At 46.7% G+C, this 14,827-nt stretch overlaps 1 protein-coding gene across 1 annotated transcript; it reads left to right on the top strand.

Moving 5' to 3' along the window:
* The first annotated feature begins 8,665 nt into the window (after positions 1-8,665).
* On the top strand, positions 8,666-10,537 carry LOC123076627 (uncharacterized). Its single transcript, XM_044498778.1, has 4 exons — positions 8,666-8,820; positions 8,901-9,445; positions 9,984-10,248; positions 10,358-10,537. The coding sequence occupies exons 2-4, from the start codon at positions 8,997-8,999 to the stop codon at positions 10,535-10,537; spliced, it is 894 nt and encodes a 297-aa protein (XP_044354713.1). The 5' UTR covers positions 8,666-8,820; positions 8,901-8,996.
* Positions 10,538-14,827: the final 4,290 nt, after the last annotated feature.

Here is a 14,827-nt window from a genome sequence, read left to right as displayed (position 1 = left end):
GGCCCTACGGATGGGTAAAATCTCTGAAAACATAGAGACAATGAAATAAAAATACAATAAAAATTAAGTATAATAAAATACAATTAAATAAAACACAAAGAATTTTAGAAGTAAAGTCATACTCCCTCCGTTCCAAAATATAGCGCGTCCTCGGTTTCCGTGCTTCAACTTTGACCATTAATTTAATCAACAAGACCGACTGCGGCGGGCGAAAAAATTATACCAATGAATTCGTATTCAAAAAAAGTTTTTAATTATATAATTTTTGATCCCGCCGCAGTCGGTCTCGTGGGTTAAATTTATGGTCAAAGTTGAACCTCGAAAAGCGTGGGCGCGCTATATTTTGGAACGGAGGGAGTAATTTTTTTGTATTGAAATAAAAAAACAAAAAATATAGTAGTGTAAACCGTGTAATCTGTTGTGACACTCGGCTTACCCTCTGCTCTAGGCTTAGTTGTGAGCGCGGGACTTAGCCAAAAAAGACGCGCGTAGAGCTCATTTTGCCCCAAATTGACCGCGGCTAGGCTCTGTTTCCCCCCTCCTCAGGCTCCTCCCAGCGCCGCCCCCATCTCTCCTCCCCCTGCCCCGCCGCCCCCATCACTTCCTCAGCGCCGCCCCCTGAATCCTCCGCCGCGCTGCCGCCCATCCTCCACCCCCTCCTCTGACTCCTCCCAGCGCCACCCCCATCTCTCCCCCCCGTCCTGCCCCCCCCCCCCACTTCCCCCGCGCCACCCCTTGAATCCTCCGCCGCACCACCACTCACCTCGTGTCGCCGCCCATCCTCCACCCACCGGCGGCGTCGCTGTCACCCACCGGCGCCGCGCCCTCATCCACTTCAGTAGAGTCTACTAGACCCCGCCCCCACCATGAGCGCCGCTGAGCTGGCCCTTCCATCAGCGCCGCCGCCCCTCCCGGGACTGCTAGGGTTGAGGTCGCCATGCCATCTTCCCTCCGCCGGCAGGTACCCTCTCCTTCCCTCCCCCTCCCTCTCTCTCTCTCTCTCTCTGACCGTCCTATTTCTTTTCTCTTCAGCAGGTCCGGCTACTCCGGCGGCAAGGTGTCCCCTCCTTGTTTGCAACAACAACTGCATGCAGGTCTTGGTTCCCTCCCTCCCCCAATTGTATCTTCAGGGAGTCGAGAAGAAACAACAACAGGTCTTGGTTCCCCCTCTCCCCCAACAACAGCAGGCAGATTGATTTTTCTTCTCTGAACCTTCTCGAATGATGGAATCTCAGATTCATATATCCCTACAAATTACAAACCTTCTCATCTTGCCCAAAAAAAATTGTATGCATGTCCACTGATTAAGACAAGCACTTCGATAGTTTGCAAATTTATTAGGCATGTGCATGGTCAGAAATTAGGCATGTGCATGGTCAGAAATTAAAGTTTCTTTATAATATTGTATTTGTATTTTTTTTAAATATCAAATTGATTCGAAATTCAGTTTGGTCTCAGTACATACCAAATTATTCCTGTTTGGTTTCAGTATATGCCACATTAACCAGAATTGACATGAATCCAAGAACAAGACGACCACATTTTACCTTTGTCCATGTGTTAAAATTATATTTTAGCATTTTAATTTTATGAAGTGAATAATATAGTCAATGTGGGCATTCTTGGAGCGGTATAGAACTAAAGGGGATGCACAAATGGGCAACCTTCAAGGCCTGTACAGAAGTTCAATGACATGAATATTTCCTCAATGCATGATTTTATAATTTGCTCTATGCGTTTGAAATTAGGCTTTTGTATTTTCTTTTGAGAAAAAAGGGAAAAGAGAAGTAGCTAATAAAAAATGATCTCTGATATCTGTATTGATATCTATTCTTTTTTGAAAAACGAGAAGTAAAATTGTTTTTGTTCTTGATTCTGTGAGGCTCTCTCATTATATCTGTCTAATGGCAAATTTCTTAATCTCTCTAGAGACTGGTCGGAATAGAGTGTGGCCCGGTTGCTTCTTGGTATCATTACTAGCAAGTGTCATGTCACTTTTACCCACGCTCTTTACAAACAGAAGTACCCCTCAAACGAGCTCCGGATACCAAAGACAAGTGGGGCAGGGTGTATTGTAGTGCCACCGAGCGGGTGGTCAATGATTTTTGGGTAAAATTCGTTGTCAATTTTCATAGTTATTTCTTTGCCAATCTTTAAAATCATTGCACTAATAACTGTTTTATCCTCTTATGCTCTTTGGTAGGGCTACTTTACTTGCGCCGAGGGTATGAAGGATGAAGCTAATGAAGTTGTGGAGGCGACTGCCAAGAAGATTGTCCAAGGCATGCCCTATGAGGCGCGCGTTGATGCTGTGGTGAAGTATTTCGCGCAGGAACGCAAAATGCTTCTCAAAAAGTCTCTAGCCCGGAGAGTGCATCTCACCCATTCCATGTACATGAAGGCAGTTTCCTTTTACTTATGATTTCCTGGATAAAAACAACTTACTTTCATTCCTAAGTTGGATGTATTTGGCATACTTCAGGCGGTTCCCTCGTGGTGCAACAACAATGTTCCTTGCTACCAGCAAATCATATCCAAATGGATAGACCCGGAGTGGAGGGCTCAACATCGAATGGCTTTGGAGCGGCGTGCCTTGATGGGTGGTCCGATACACCTTCAAGGCAACCTCAACCTCCACGCTTACGTGCAGAAGAAGGTAATAATATCATTCGGCTTCTCAACTTCTAAACTTGTGCTCTTATGGATATTATTGCTTCTATTGCAGAATAAGGAGAGATGTCAGGGCCAAGAGAAGCTCAATACCTTCACGGGATTATGTCTCTCCCGCCAGTCAAAGAAACCGGAAGGGGGGTGGGTCATCCCAGGCGTTGGCTTGAGGATTGATGCATACAGTGGGAAGTTCAAGGAGCACAATGGGCCTGACTCTGATCCGGCCTCACAGGACATTGACACTACAATTTCCCTCCAGTCGAGAGATGGCAAGAAGGGTGGTCGGTTATATGTTGGCGACGGTGCCATCTGTAAGAAGGACATCCCAAAACTCTCTCACCTCCGTGCTACCACGTCGAGCTCAGGTCCTTCTATAGAGCATCGCCCACAGCCTGGGCTGCACATGCTCCATCAACTCGAGGTATCTTTTGCTTCATCGACCTTCCTTGTGATTTCTTATTTGTATTGCAACAATGGTGAACTTGTTGTGATGGAATATTGTAGGCCAATGCCAGGCTTCGAGAGGAGCAAGCCATGAAAATGCAGCAGACCATGTTTCAACAGCAAGAATTCATGGTTAAACAACAGGCAATCCTGCAGGAGACATTTGCTCAACTCAGAAATAATATGTAGGGTTCCACTTTGCCCGTTCTTCCTCCTCTTCCGACTCTTCCTAATTTCAACTTTGTAAGTCTTTGAACTTTTCAATCATGCATCTCATCCTCTCGTGCTTCAAGTTTTCTCAGTTGGGACAAGGCTCCAATAACTGTGTGGTAGGTGGATCTTCACCTGGCCAAGCAAGTCCAGTTGACACCCACTACGGTTCATGTCGCTTTGACCTCCCCGCAACAATGATCACTTGAGGTAGTCGTCCATGTTTGTCCATTGTTGATGCTTGCGTCTTCTCGTTGCTTGTGCTTCTCAACTTAAAACTTGTGCATTGTTGATGGTAGAGTCCACAAGTGTTGATGTTTATATTGTACATACTTCCTAGCTTCTATTTGAGCCTCATATGCTGATGCCTGTTGACTCTTTTGCCTTATCCATCTTTGTAACTTAACTTTAGAAACTCATGCGTGTGATAATGGACTTATAGGTTTGCATTGTGGATGGCGTTGATGGTGGGCATATATGCTGTGGTGGAGCTCATTGCATGGTTCATGCTTGGTGTGAACTTGGAACTCATGATCCTTTAATTTGTGAACCTCTGGATGCAGATGTATGTATGTTGTTGTGAACCTTCGTTGGATATGTATGCACTGTGTGGACCTGAAACTTACGGTCCTTTCGTTTGTGATCTTTTGTTGCATCGTATGCCATATGTGGACTTTGCACTCATGTACGGCTGGATATATGTATTACTGGATATATGTTTGTTGGTCATGGTCATGTACTGCTGGATATATATATTTGTTGGATATATGTGCTGCTGGATAGATGTACTACCGTATATATATGTTGTTACTGCTCCCTGAAGCGAGTACCAAAAAATGTTATATGGCCTACAAGCCGTGTACCCCAGCTATCTGGCACCCGGCGTATAAGCCATATAGCCGCGGTCAACTTATATGTCGTGTAGCCCAGCACCTGGCACCCGGCTTATACACTATAAGCCGTGTACACTGGCTGTCTGGCACCCGGCATATAAGCCATATGGCTGCGGCCAACATATAAGCCGTGTATCCCAGCACCTGGCACCCGGCTTATAGACCATCTGGACACATGAGCAGGCTATATAAGCCGTGTGCCTCAGTTAACCGGCACCCGGCTTATATATGTATATAAAAACCGTGCTGTTGTCGGCGGAACTCGGCTTATATAGTAACCGTGCGGTTCGTGGTTGCACCCGGCTTATATATAAACCGTAGGTTCGCGGTCGCACCCGACTTATATATAAACCGTGCGTCCGTGGCTACACCCGGCTTATATATAAACCATACGTAATGAGGTGCACTCGGTTTATGTTTAAACCATGCCCTGACGACGGCACTCGACTTATATAGACGGTGACACGTGGCCGTTAACATCAAGCTACCGTCATGTTACTTTATTAAACCGAGAGCCCTGTGAAAATACTCGGTTTATACATAAGCCGGGCTTTTTCGGTCCGGCTCTCGGCTTATATGGTATAAGCCGGTTGACTGTAAACCGAGTGCCATAAGCCGGGAGTTTTACTCGGCTTATATATAAACCGAGTTTAAATCGATGTAAGCCGAGTGTATTAGTTTTTTCCTGTAGTGATACCCCTTGCTGCCTAGAGAAGGGTGGCGAGATAAGGGGTGGGCTATGATTTTAGCGATCCTGGACGTTTGTCGTCGATACAACAATCCAATGTCTTTGTGCTCTATCGCATGCTGACAATCGATGGGGATGCTAATGTGTCATGTTGCATGCTCATCGATGGATAATAAGCGCGGTCGTGCAACTTAGCACGGCTGCCAGTGTAGGCAGTCCAGACTTCACACATAGTCGTTGTGGGGGAGCCACCTTTGTGTCTTTCCAAAGCAGGAGGAACAGAGGAAGAGCGACCATCACTGACAGTCGATGAGAGTTGTTCTTGGAGGAAGAAAATCGACTTTTGACAATATGACGGTCGATCTGGTTGAGTTCTTCCTGTTATATCTTGATAACGCGTGATGGGCTTACCCAACTTGAACATCACCGTACGTCAAAATATCCGTGAGAGAGTGTCCACCATATGTACAACCACGAGAGAGAGTGTTCACCATATATACATGAGAGAGTCTCGACGAGAGATGTCCTTGGAGGAAGAAAATCGACTTTTGCCGATGGCGGTCAATCTGGGCGAGTTCTTCCTGTGATATACATTTGTCACGCACGATGGACTCGTCCAGCTTGACCATCACCATAAGTCGAAATAGCCGTAAGGGATTATCCACCATATATACCATCACCAGAGAGAGTGTCCACCATATATACCACCACCAGAGAGAGTGTCCACCATATATATGTGAGAGAGACGAGAGTTGTTCTGGGAGGAAGAAAATCGAATTTTGCCGATGGGGTCGATCTGTGTGATTAATTTGCTTAGAAGTGATCTTTGATTTTTTTATTCTTACGCTATTTTTCATTGCTGATGAAAGGTGTTAGCACTGATCAATTCCGCGGCTATGGCTTCCTCCGACGAGCAGCTTCCATTAGGGTCGACTCCGCGGGACCACTTCGCGGCGCTCATTGATAAGAACCCACAGCTGATCCCAATAAAGTATTTTGAGGATCTGGCCAAGAAGAATACGCCAGCTAAGGAGAGGAAGGCCCCGCCAAGGAGTTTGACGACCCACTGCTATTGAGTCCACCGACCTTCATTCCCGACGACGCTTGGTCCTCCATTGTGGGGGAATGCCTCCACGTGCTCTGACTTCACGATCACTGGTTTCACTGACTACACCTCAGAGTAGTCTACCTATATTGTTTGGCGTTGATTTAATTAGTGATATAGTCATGTAGCAGCTGATATGGACTAGGATTTCCACTTGTGATGCTTTTGATTGTATGAGTGATGATTGCTTACTTGGATTATGTATGATGTGATATTTTAACATTGCATTCCTTCTCTGCCTCCTTTTCTCTTTCTTTGTAGATGAAGTGATATGCGGTATACAAAGATAGGTGTCCAGGAGTCTATGATTCATGGTCTGAATGCAATGAACAAGTGTTTTGCTACAAAGGCAGCTCACATGACTCGTTCAATAGTTGAGAGAAGGCAAAGCATCATTACAATCAGTGTGTGCTTAACAAGAAGAGAAAATCTGAATTAGGCTTAGGCAATGGTGCAAGCCAGAAACGGCTTATCGGGTTCAGCGGATGGAAGAACTTGATAATTCTTCTTTAGTTCGTCATAATTGTGGTGTTGCTTTTATTGTGTGGTTGCATGTGGACATGCATTGACCACTTTGTTGTTTAGTAAGTAGGCACTTGTACCAAAGAGCTACTTTGTGATTTCAAATGAACCTTGTGTGAACTATTTATATAATGCTTATGTGAGTTTGTTGTTAGACTTTGTGACTTCAAATGCAAGTTTGTGTATTGTATATCTGTTTTTGCTGCAGCGATCCGAGGGAAAAGCAGAAGAAACAGAATTGGGAATGAATCTTTACCGAGTGCAGCTCTCGGCAAAGTGGCATGCGCTGGGAGCAGCTGGCAGTTATGCCGAGCGTGGCTCTTAGCAAAGAGCCGACGGAACCAGCGGCCGTGAAGTCACTTTATTTTGCCAAGAGGCACTGTTTGGCTGTCGGCAAACTTTTTGCCAAGTGCCCGTGTTCGGACTCTCGGCAAATTCCTGTTTTCCTGAGAGATGTACGTCGGGTGGCCTTTTTCGAGTGCAACTATTGGCAAAGTCTTTGCGGAGTGTTTCTGGCACTCCGTGTATGTGACTAGTCCAGTAGTGTAAGGTGCTTTAATTTTGTGGAATTCATGCCTGGCTCCTCGCTAAGAGACAACCGACACACGGCAATACGTTTCTTGTCACCATTTCCCTATCCTGGCAGTAGGAACGTGTGTTTTGTATTATGGGGTGTGTTATCCCAATGGTCACTTATGTGGAGGTTATGTGGCCTGATACAGGCAAGGGATGTTCTGTACTTGGACATTCTACTTATTATATCTACTCTTCGAGTAATATGAGATTTTGGATCATTATACTTTTATCTCTTTGCTAACTTTTCATTTCCATTCAAAGTTATTATTGTTTTGTTACCAGATTATCTTAAACGAGATCAAGCGGGGTGCAGCAGGTCACACTTTCTATGTAGTACTCTCTCCATAAAATAAGAGGGTGCTTGGATACGTTTTAGTCTCATGACTAAAAGTAGTGGGACTAAAACTTGTTAGCCTCACCCATGCTTGGATACAAATACTAAATAGACTAAAATCGAGTTAATGAGCATTTATTATCCTTCAAACCCTCCAATCCAGAACTCGCATGTGTTAAAGAAGAGGAGTTAAATGAGGAGAGAGAGGACTAATCCACATTTTAGTAGGGTTCCCCTGACTAAAATTTTTTAGTCTCAAGACTAGTTTTAGCCTCTCTTTAGTCAGGGGTGATTGGAACTTTAGCCTCTAAAAGAGACTAGTTTTAGTCAGACTAAAAATAGTCCCTTAGATCCAAGCATGCTCTAAGTGTCTTGAATCAAGTACAACTTTATATTAAAGTTAGTATAAAGTTGAGACACTTGTTTTGAGATGGAGGAAGTACTTCCTCCATTCCATAATGTAGTGCGCCCTCGTTTCCCGAGATCCGGGTTTGACCGTAAATTTAACCAACGAGACCGATTGCGGCGGGAGCAAAAATTATGTCACTGAATTCATATCAAAAATACGAATTCAGCGGTATAATTTTTGCTCCCGCCGCAGTCGATCTCGATAGTTAAATTTACGGTCAAACTTGAACCTCGAAAAGCATGGGCGCACTACATTGTGAAATGGAGGGATTATGTGATAGTAGCTTGTTGTCGTACCTAGTCCTCGACATCATGTATATCCTAATCAGAAAGAAACCTAGCGACCCCTTTGTTGAGATTAGAAAATGGAGAAACATGTCTTATCTTTTTCTATGGTTCATCTGGACAAAATATTACATCTCGTGATCTGCTGACCGTCGTCGTGGTGACATTTTTTTAACACACATAAAATCTGATGAAATGAGGAGGCTTCAGCATCCATGCGATGAAGGGAGAAGGATATATGAGAGCGGCCTTCCTGCATGCAACGGCAGATGATCGCAGATATCCCACCTGTGGTCTAGTTGAGGTGATCCGTGCGCTGAAATCAGTTGAAATGCGGAAAGTGGTCATACATGGGCCGATACATGGGAATACGTTGGTCTTGTGGGGTGCAGTTCTGACTCAAACATTGGGGTGCAGTTCTGACTCAAACAGGCCCTGTCCGCAGAGCGCAGTGACGTACCTTCGTTTTTTTACTCCGTGGGGCAGGGTACTGTTTGTGTAAAGTTGCCTTGGCATCGTGCGCGTGTACCCCCACCTCTGGGTCCTGTCCTGCGTCTCACCCCAATTCCCTCCCCCTCCTCTGGCAAACACCGCGTTGTGCCGGCGAGAAATTGGGCGCTCGAGAGGTCCGTCTGGATCTGACGATGGCGATCCCTGAGGCGACGACGACGGCGTTGGCCTCTGGGTGAGTAAATTTCTGCTTCTATCATTGTATTTCCGTTGGATCAAGGGCTCACGAACTTCTATCGCGCGCTGGTACTGCAGATCGACGAGGGCGACAACCGATTCAGCGGCGCGCGAGGTGGCGTACGACTTGGACGCCGCCGGCCCGGCTCTGTCGTAGCCGTGGGCTCGCCGGAGATGCAGCCGTTGGGCCAGGGCCCGGTGTCGCGGGGCCAGCTTTGCGATTTGCCTGGCGTCTCGTCTTCCGGCGCGTCCTGCACTACGTCAAGTTCCGGTGGCGGAGGCAGGCTCTGGCGACGGCGCGCGCACCGTCGAGTCGCAAGTCCTGTCCAGTCCTACAGCCTGGGCGACGCCGATCCTAGCGGCTTTTCGGGCGTAGGCGTGGGCTCGCCAGAGATGCAGCCGTTGGATGGGGGGCCGACACTGCAGGGGCAGGGTTGCCTAGTGCCTGATGTCAACTCCTCCGGCGCTTCCTGTACAACCTTCAGTTCAGGTGCCGGAGGTGTGGCGTCGGCAGGCTCCGGCGACGGGGCGCGCACCGTCGACTCGTGCAGCGCGGTTCAGTCGTACCACCCCGGTGTCCCGACTGCGACAAACACCACCATCCACGTTGGGTGGAAACGCAGGTACCTCATGCATCTCTTTTTGATTGAACAGAGCCGCAACTCGTTGTGCGTTTGTTTGATTGTGCTTTCCTATAGCTTAATTCGGGGGTTTGTGATTGCATCTTACACTTGTAGAGTTTGTTCTGAAGGCAAGTTCATTCTGGACATCGAAAAGAAAATGTGTGGGTTATCATATGAACAGCTACGCTTTTCCGTGCATAGAAATATGAGAACGAAAACACTCTGGGTGCAGTACTGCTAGGGGGGAGTATTCGATGCCAATTTTTACCAAAAGTACAAGTGGAATTGCTAGCTAGTACTACATATGAACTGGGCTTGCAGGAGTAGTGTCTCAGGACGAACTTAACCTAGTGCATTGTAGATGGTTTTTATTTGCCACGTGGATGTAAAAGAATTATGTACGAGAACTGTATAAACAGGAAATTTAGACATAGTATATTCCTGCTTCGGGTGTGGTGAATTTTTTCAACAATTATCCTGTTGTTTCTTTTAGTTGGTTTTTATTTATATTTCGCGTGATTGTGGTTCGTAAATGCAGGCCAAGAGGGCCACGCGGCCCAGATGAGAGGGCAGTAGTAGTTGATCGTGTGCCGGCGCTTGAAGCTGCTATCCGAGGATTCGCTAATAGGGGAACCAAGGTGGTTGTCAACCCAACGCTTGGTACAGTCTTTGATTCGCTTGCAGAGGCGTACGAATTCTTCAATCTGTATTCATGGGAGGTTGGTTTCGGTATTCGTTACGGCAAGAGCAGGCAGAATGTCAATGGGACCAAGTGCATGCAGGAGATCGTGTGTGGGTGTGCTGTAAGTTTCTGTATTTTATTTTCCCCCGGACTGAATGATGAACAGAAGCTGTAAAACGAGCTGATCGAAACGTTCAGTCAAACTTACTGCCTGGTTAGGACATTTGTAGAATCGGATGCCTGGCTTCCGGTTTGTTCCGGACACAAACCACCTCGTCCTGGTCCCTAGGCACCTTTGGCACAAGATCAATGGCAGCGGGGACGAGGAGCTCTGGGACATCTCGGCACAACGGCAATGGATGAGTACGGCGAGGCGCTTCTGGGTAGTGTGGAAAAGAGGTTGCCAATGATCGGTCCGGCTGCATGCTCCTTAAATACAGGCATGGTGAAAAAGTGTTTACGTTATACAGTGTTTCCTTGCGACTGTCGTTTTTGGTCCTCTCGATCGCCTGAGCTAGTACTGCTCGTGTCAGATTTGTGTGTCAGGTGATGCCATCGAATACGCATATACGCTAAAACTGGCACTCCAGAAGTTTGGCTATACTCTAACTAGCGCGGTTGGGGCCTCGAATCGCGACGCCGCGCGCACCATCGATGCGGTGCGTGCAGATGCCACTGCGTGCATCGATGCACTTCTCAAGGATATATGGATTAAACTTAACTTTTAGGTGGAATACAACATATATAGATGAACACCGCTTTTCTCATAGTAGCATGAAAATATCTTAGCGACACTAACTGCGAAGTAATTATCTGCAAGGAAACTTGATCGAACTATTTCTATGTAATGAAAAAAGTGCATGCAAGAAGTTAGAAATTACAAAGTGCTTGAAGTTCATTTTAAATAACACATGAGTTAATTTATTCTCACCAGAATCGTATCTTAAGAGTTAATGTCATGTGAAATATAATTCTCATTGTTTTACTGTTACAGGAAGTTCAAAAAATGTAAAACAAGTTGTAACTTAAAGATAATTTGAAATAGCTCACAATAGACAGAAATAAGGAAAAAAATTGTTGCCCGTGCATTTACGCGGGCCACCATGCTAGTTATTCTAAGAACTCATTGAATTTTTTTTCCTGTTGGCAACATCTTCGCATAGCAAGCTCGGTAAATGAAGCAGTTGACATATCAATGTTCCATAGAAGCATTCATGAGCTTACATCTGTAGCCTAAAAATTGCATCCTCGATGTATCAAGATGATACACCATCACTGCCCAGTGAACTAAAAGGATGAGCGCATTCTTGTGCGGGTGGAATCCTATAATTCTGCTGTCAGCACACCATGTCGATTGCACAAGGTTTTCGCTACCTTGTGGCACATCAATGAAGTTCTCCTCGTCTGAGTTCCACGAAGAGTCAGAGTCATATGCTCCAGCTCTGTCCTCCTCCACATTACCATAGCCGTCATCCTCAATCAAGTTGACTGGTCCACCGCTGCTTCGGATAGCCCCCCATTTCACCATTGTTGGCTTTAGTATTGAAAACGTAATAAGATCACTGTGCGGTTTGAACGTTGGCGTTGTGTGCCAGTGTCCAATCTAGTTGACCATCTGATGATTCGGTTAGCATCCATACTTGAAGCTGTAACTTATGGATCGTCACGTAGTGAACCCCTCTGTCATAGCTTCCCAAGAGAGAATCTTTTGGCATTGGATACATGCTCGCAGCACTGCATATTTCCCCAGGGAGTTGGACCATGTCGTAAGTCATCTCTGAGGACCGTAGGATCACGAGGGTGTTCTTACGAGAATGCATATACAGCGACTCACGCCAGTAAATGGATGACCAAAACATTCTCTCGTGGCCATATCAGATGGCCAAGATATTCTCTCGTAGCAGCAGGATGATCTAGCCACCACGTCGTAGAGGTGGCTTGGGGAACAACGTCCGGGCGTAAACTCTCGGAACTCCCACTGCCCGGTGCGCGACGAGTACACTTCCAAAGGAAGTACTACCTTTTTCGGCTCATCCACCCCTTCCGGTTGCAGTTGCTTGAGCGATGGAACATCATTGTCATGCTTCTTGTGCCTCGCTGACAACCACTCCTCAGCCAGCATATCTTCAGGGAAAATGAACACGTCATAGTGTAGTGACACGGCCGGGTCCAAGGCAAGAGACATACCGCCGATGCGCCACTTTGTCGACGGGCATGGCAGGCGAACATACCATGCCGTTGCAGGGTTGAACACGTAATAGTTTCCCTGGTCCTCGAGGAAGAGAAGGCCGTTGCACAGAGTTCCGTATGATGGCCTTGTGCGGGTACACGGATCGTCGGGACACGCAGACAGCGGGCCAAAAAAGGAACAAACGGACGGGGATCCAACCGTTGTCAAGAAGATGCCAGGAAAGTCGTGCCCGGGAAAGTAGTACGGGAGGAGGAGGTCATGCGCGTCGACGATGGACTGCCACGCGCGGCACACGCAGCCGGCGAGGGTGCGCTGTGAGAGACGGCCGGAGATGTCGAGGAGCACGTCGTACGGGAAACAGATGGCGTTGTTGTCGCCGTCGCTGGCTTCCATCGAAATCGGTCGAAGCGCCGCCGCGATTTCCACGACTCGTGCACGCTCAGGGAGGATTTGTGTTCCTTTTCTCTGAGGGCGACTGTAGCCCGGCTTGATATGGGTTATTTTCTCCGAGGGCAACTTACACAACTTCATTTCCTCTATTTGAACATGGCACTCCATTTAGAAATAGTAGCTAGTTCGAAATCATTCACGACCTCTCTTTCTTCTTCTCATTGTTTCTGAAACAGTTGTATTTCCGTTCTCATGATGGAAAGGTGGTAAGCCCGGTTAAAAAAATCAAAATTATTCAGCCATATACTATCTGGTTAATTCCTGTAAAAATAAATTAACTATTGAAAAATCTAGGGAGAGCTATTTGAATGAAACTATCGGCATGCAGAAGTACAACTTTCAGCAATGGTAATAAATAGAATGCCCTAGACGCATGCCAAACAATGTGAAAAATGTCATTCGCCATATGATATCAATACAGTGGAACATATAAGTACGTTCCTTTTCAAAACTTAGCACAAGGAACCAAATCATGCAGTTAGTCGATTCACTTGAAATCAATCCACATACTTGTCATGTCGCAGAACTAAGTTATTAGCAGTTTAGCATTCGCAGATATTGTTATATTTTCTTGTTAGGAAAAGCAATATGATTCAGCAGCTGATACTGTAAGAGACGCGGATAGGATGCAACACACTTGTATTTGATTCATATCAGTACATACATACTGTGTATAGGGGAGGCAGGAAGGTGCAAGTCTAGCTCGTGGATAAACAAGGAGAGACTGTTACAATGTGCAATGCTATGGTTAGAGTAAATCAGTTACTTTGGCGGATAGTGGAACTACATATCAGTAGCGAATGCAACCAAGAGAAAATCATGTGTGCATTTGTGTAGCAGAATTTCCTCACTCGCGCCCCTGGAGATGCAGCTATCGGTCTCCGCCGTAGTAGGCTCCCCACCCAACGCACTGGATGTGACTGGTCCTCCAACCCAAGAAACCTCTTGTGGGCATGAGTTTCCGGGGTAAAACACTCATCTTTACTGCAAGTTGTATGCCACACACATAGTGGACGAGCCCATCTTGTTTCTGACCCCTGTCATTCCCATCAGCAAAGGATCAAGGCCCACGCTTACTCCTCTCTCTCCCTTTCTCGTGTGCTTGAACCGAAGTCATCGCTACTACTCGACTCAACAAAAGACGTACGTTTGATGCTTGAGGGAGCTGCGGAGAGCAATGTATTTGCAGCATGCTAGTTAGGAGATGTTGGTAGGAGTATTAATATCCCGAACATTGGTATTTGCAGGGGACCACCAAAGGATTTTGCTCTTCCGTATTGGACCTAAAAGATGTGCTGCATATAAGTTTGCGACATGCATTAATCATGCACGTACATTTTCTTTTGTGGGGAACTTTGCACCACTAGTAGAAAAGGGGGCAATGGTCCAGGCGGGGTCAGCCCATTAGTCCCGGTTCAATCCAGAACCGGGACCAATGGGGGCATTGGACCCGATTCGTTAGCCCCGGGGGCCGGCCGGATCCGGCTGGACCTATTGGTTCCGGTCGGTGAGACGAACCGGGACCAATGCGCCTCGCTCCTGGCCCACCACCATTGATCCCGGTCGATGCCATGAACCGGGACCAAAGGCTGCCCTTTAGTCCCGATTCGTGGCACGAATCGGGACCAATTAGTTGCCTATATCTACCCCTCGCCCGCGAGCAGAGCACTCCCAGTGCTCTGTTTTTCGTGGCCGGCGAGGGGAGAGCTTTGTGGTGCTCTAGCTCACCTCCTATGCACACGAGGTGTTCGATGGAATGTCCGAGCCACACTACTTAAGCTTTCTCCTCTCCAAGCTCGACCTCCAAGCTCCATTTTCCTTAATATTTGTCTAGGTTTAGTGGTCCGTCACGTCCCGTCCCCGTCTTCACCGCCGTCGACCGCCCGCGCCGATCTTGTCGTCGGCACCACCGTGGTGAGGCTCTTGTTCTTATCTTCTTTCTGAAAGGAAAAAAAATCTTACTTATATATTTATATAGATACTTGTATGATTTTCTTACTTTTATTATTGCATCTTATATAGTGCGATGGTTTTGGTATCCGCCCCCGTCGGCCCTCGT

This window comes from Triticum aestivum, chromosome 1B, assembly GCF_018294505.1.
Source record: "Triticum aestivum cultivar Chinese Spring chromosome 1B, IWGSC CS RefSeq v2.1, whole genome shotgun sequence".
In the NCBI taxonomy this organism is placed as follows: domain Eukaryota; kingdom Viridiplantae; phylum Streptophyta; class Magnoliopsida; order Poales; family Poaceae; genus Triticum; species Triticum aestivum.
This window is presented reverse-complemented; position numbering and strand designations above follow the sequence as displayed.

Excerpts from the sequence above, each read along its gene's own strand:
- LOC123076627 (XM_044498778.1), top strand. The coding sequence starts at position 8,997 with ATGCAGCCGTTGGGCCAGGGCCCGGTGTCGCGGGGCCAGCTTTGCGAT. Across the intron at positions 9,446-9,983 it reads CACGTTGGGTGGAAACGCAG|GCCAAGAGGGCCACGCGGCC; the intron begins GTACCTCATGCA and ends TCGTAAATGCAG. Across the intron at positions 10,249-10,357 it reads AGATCGTGTGTGGGTGTGCT|AATCGGATGCCTGGCTTCCG; the intron begins GTAAGTTTCTGT and ends GGACATTTGTAG.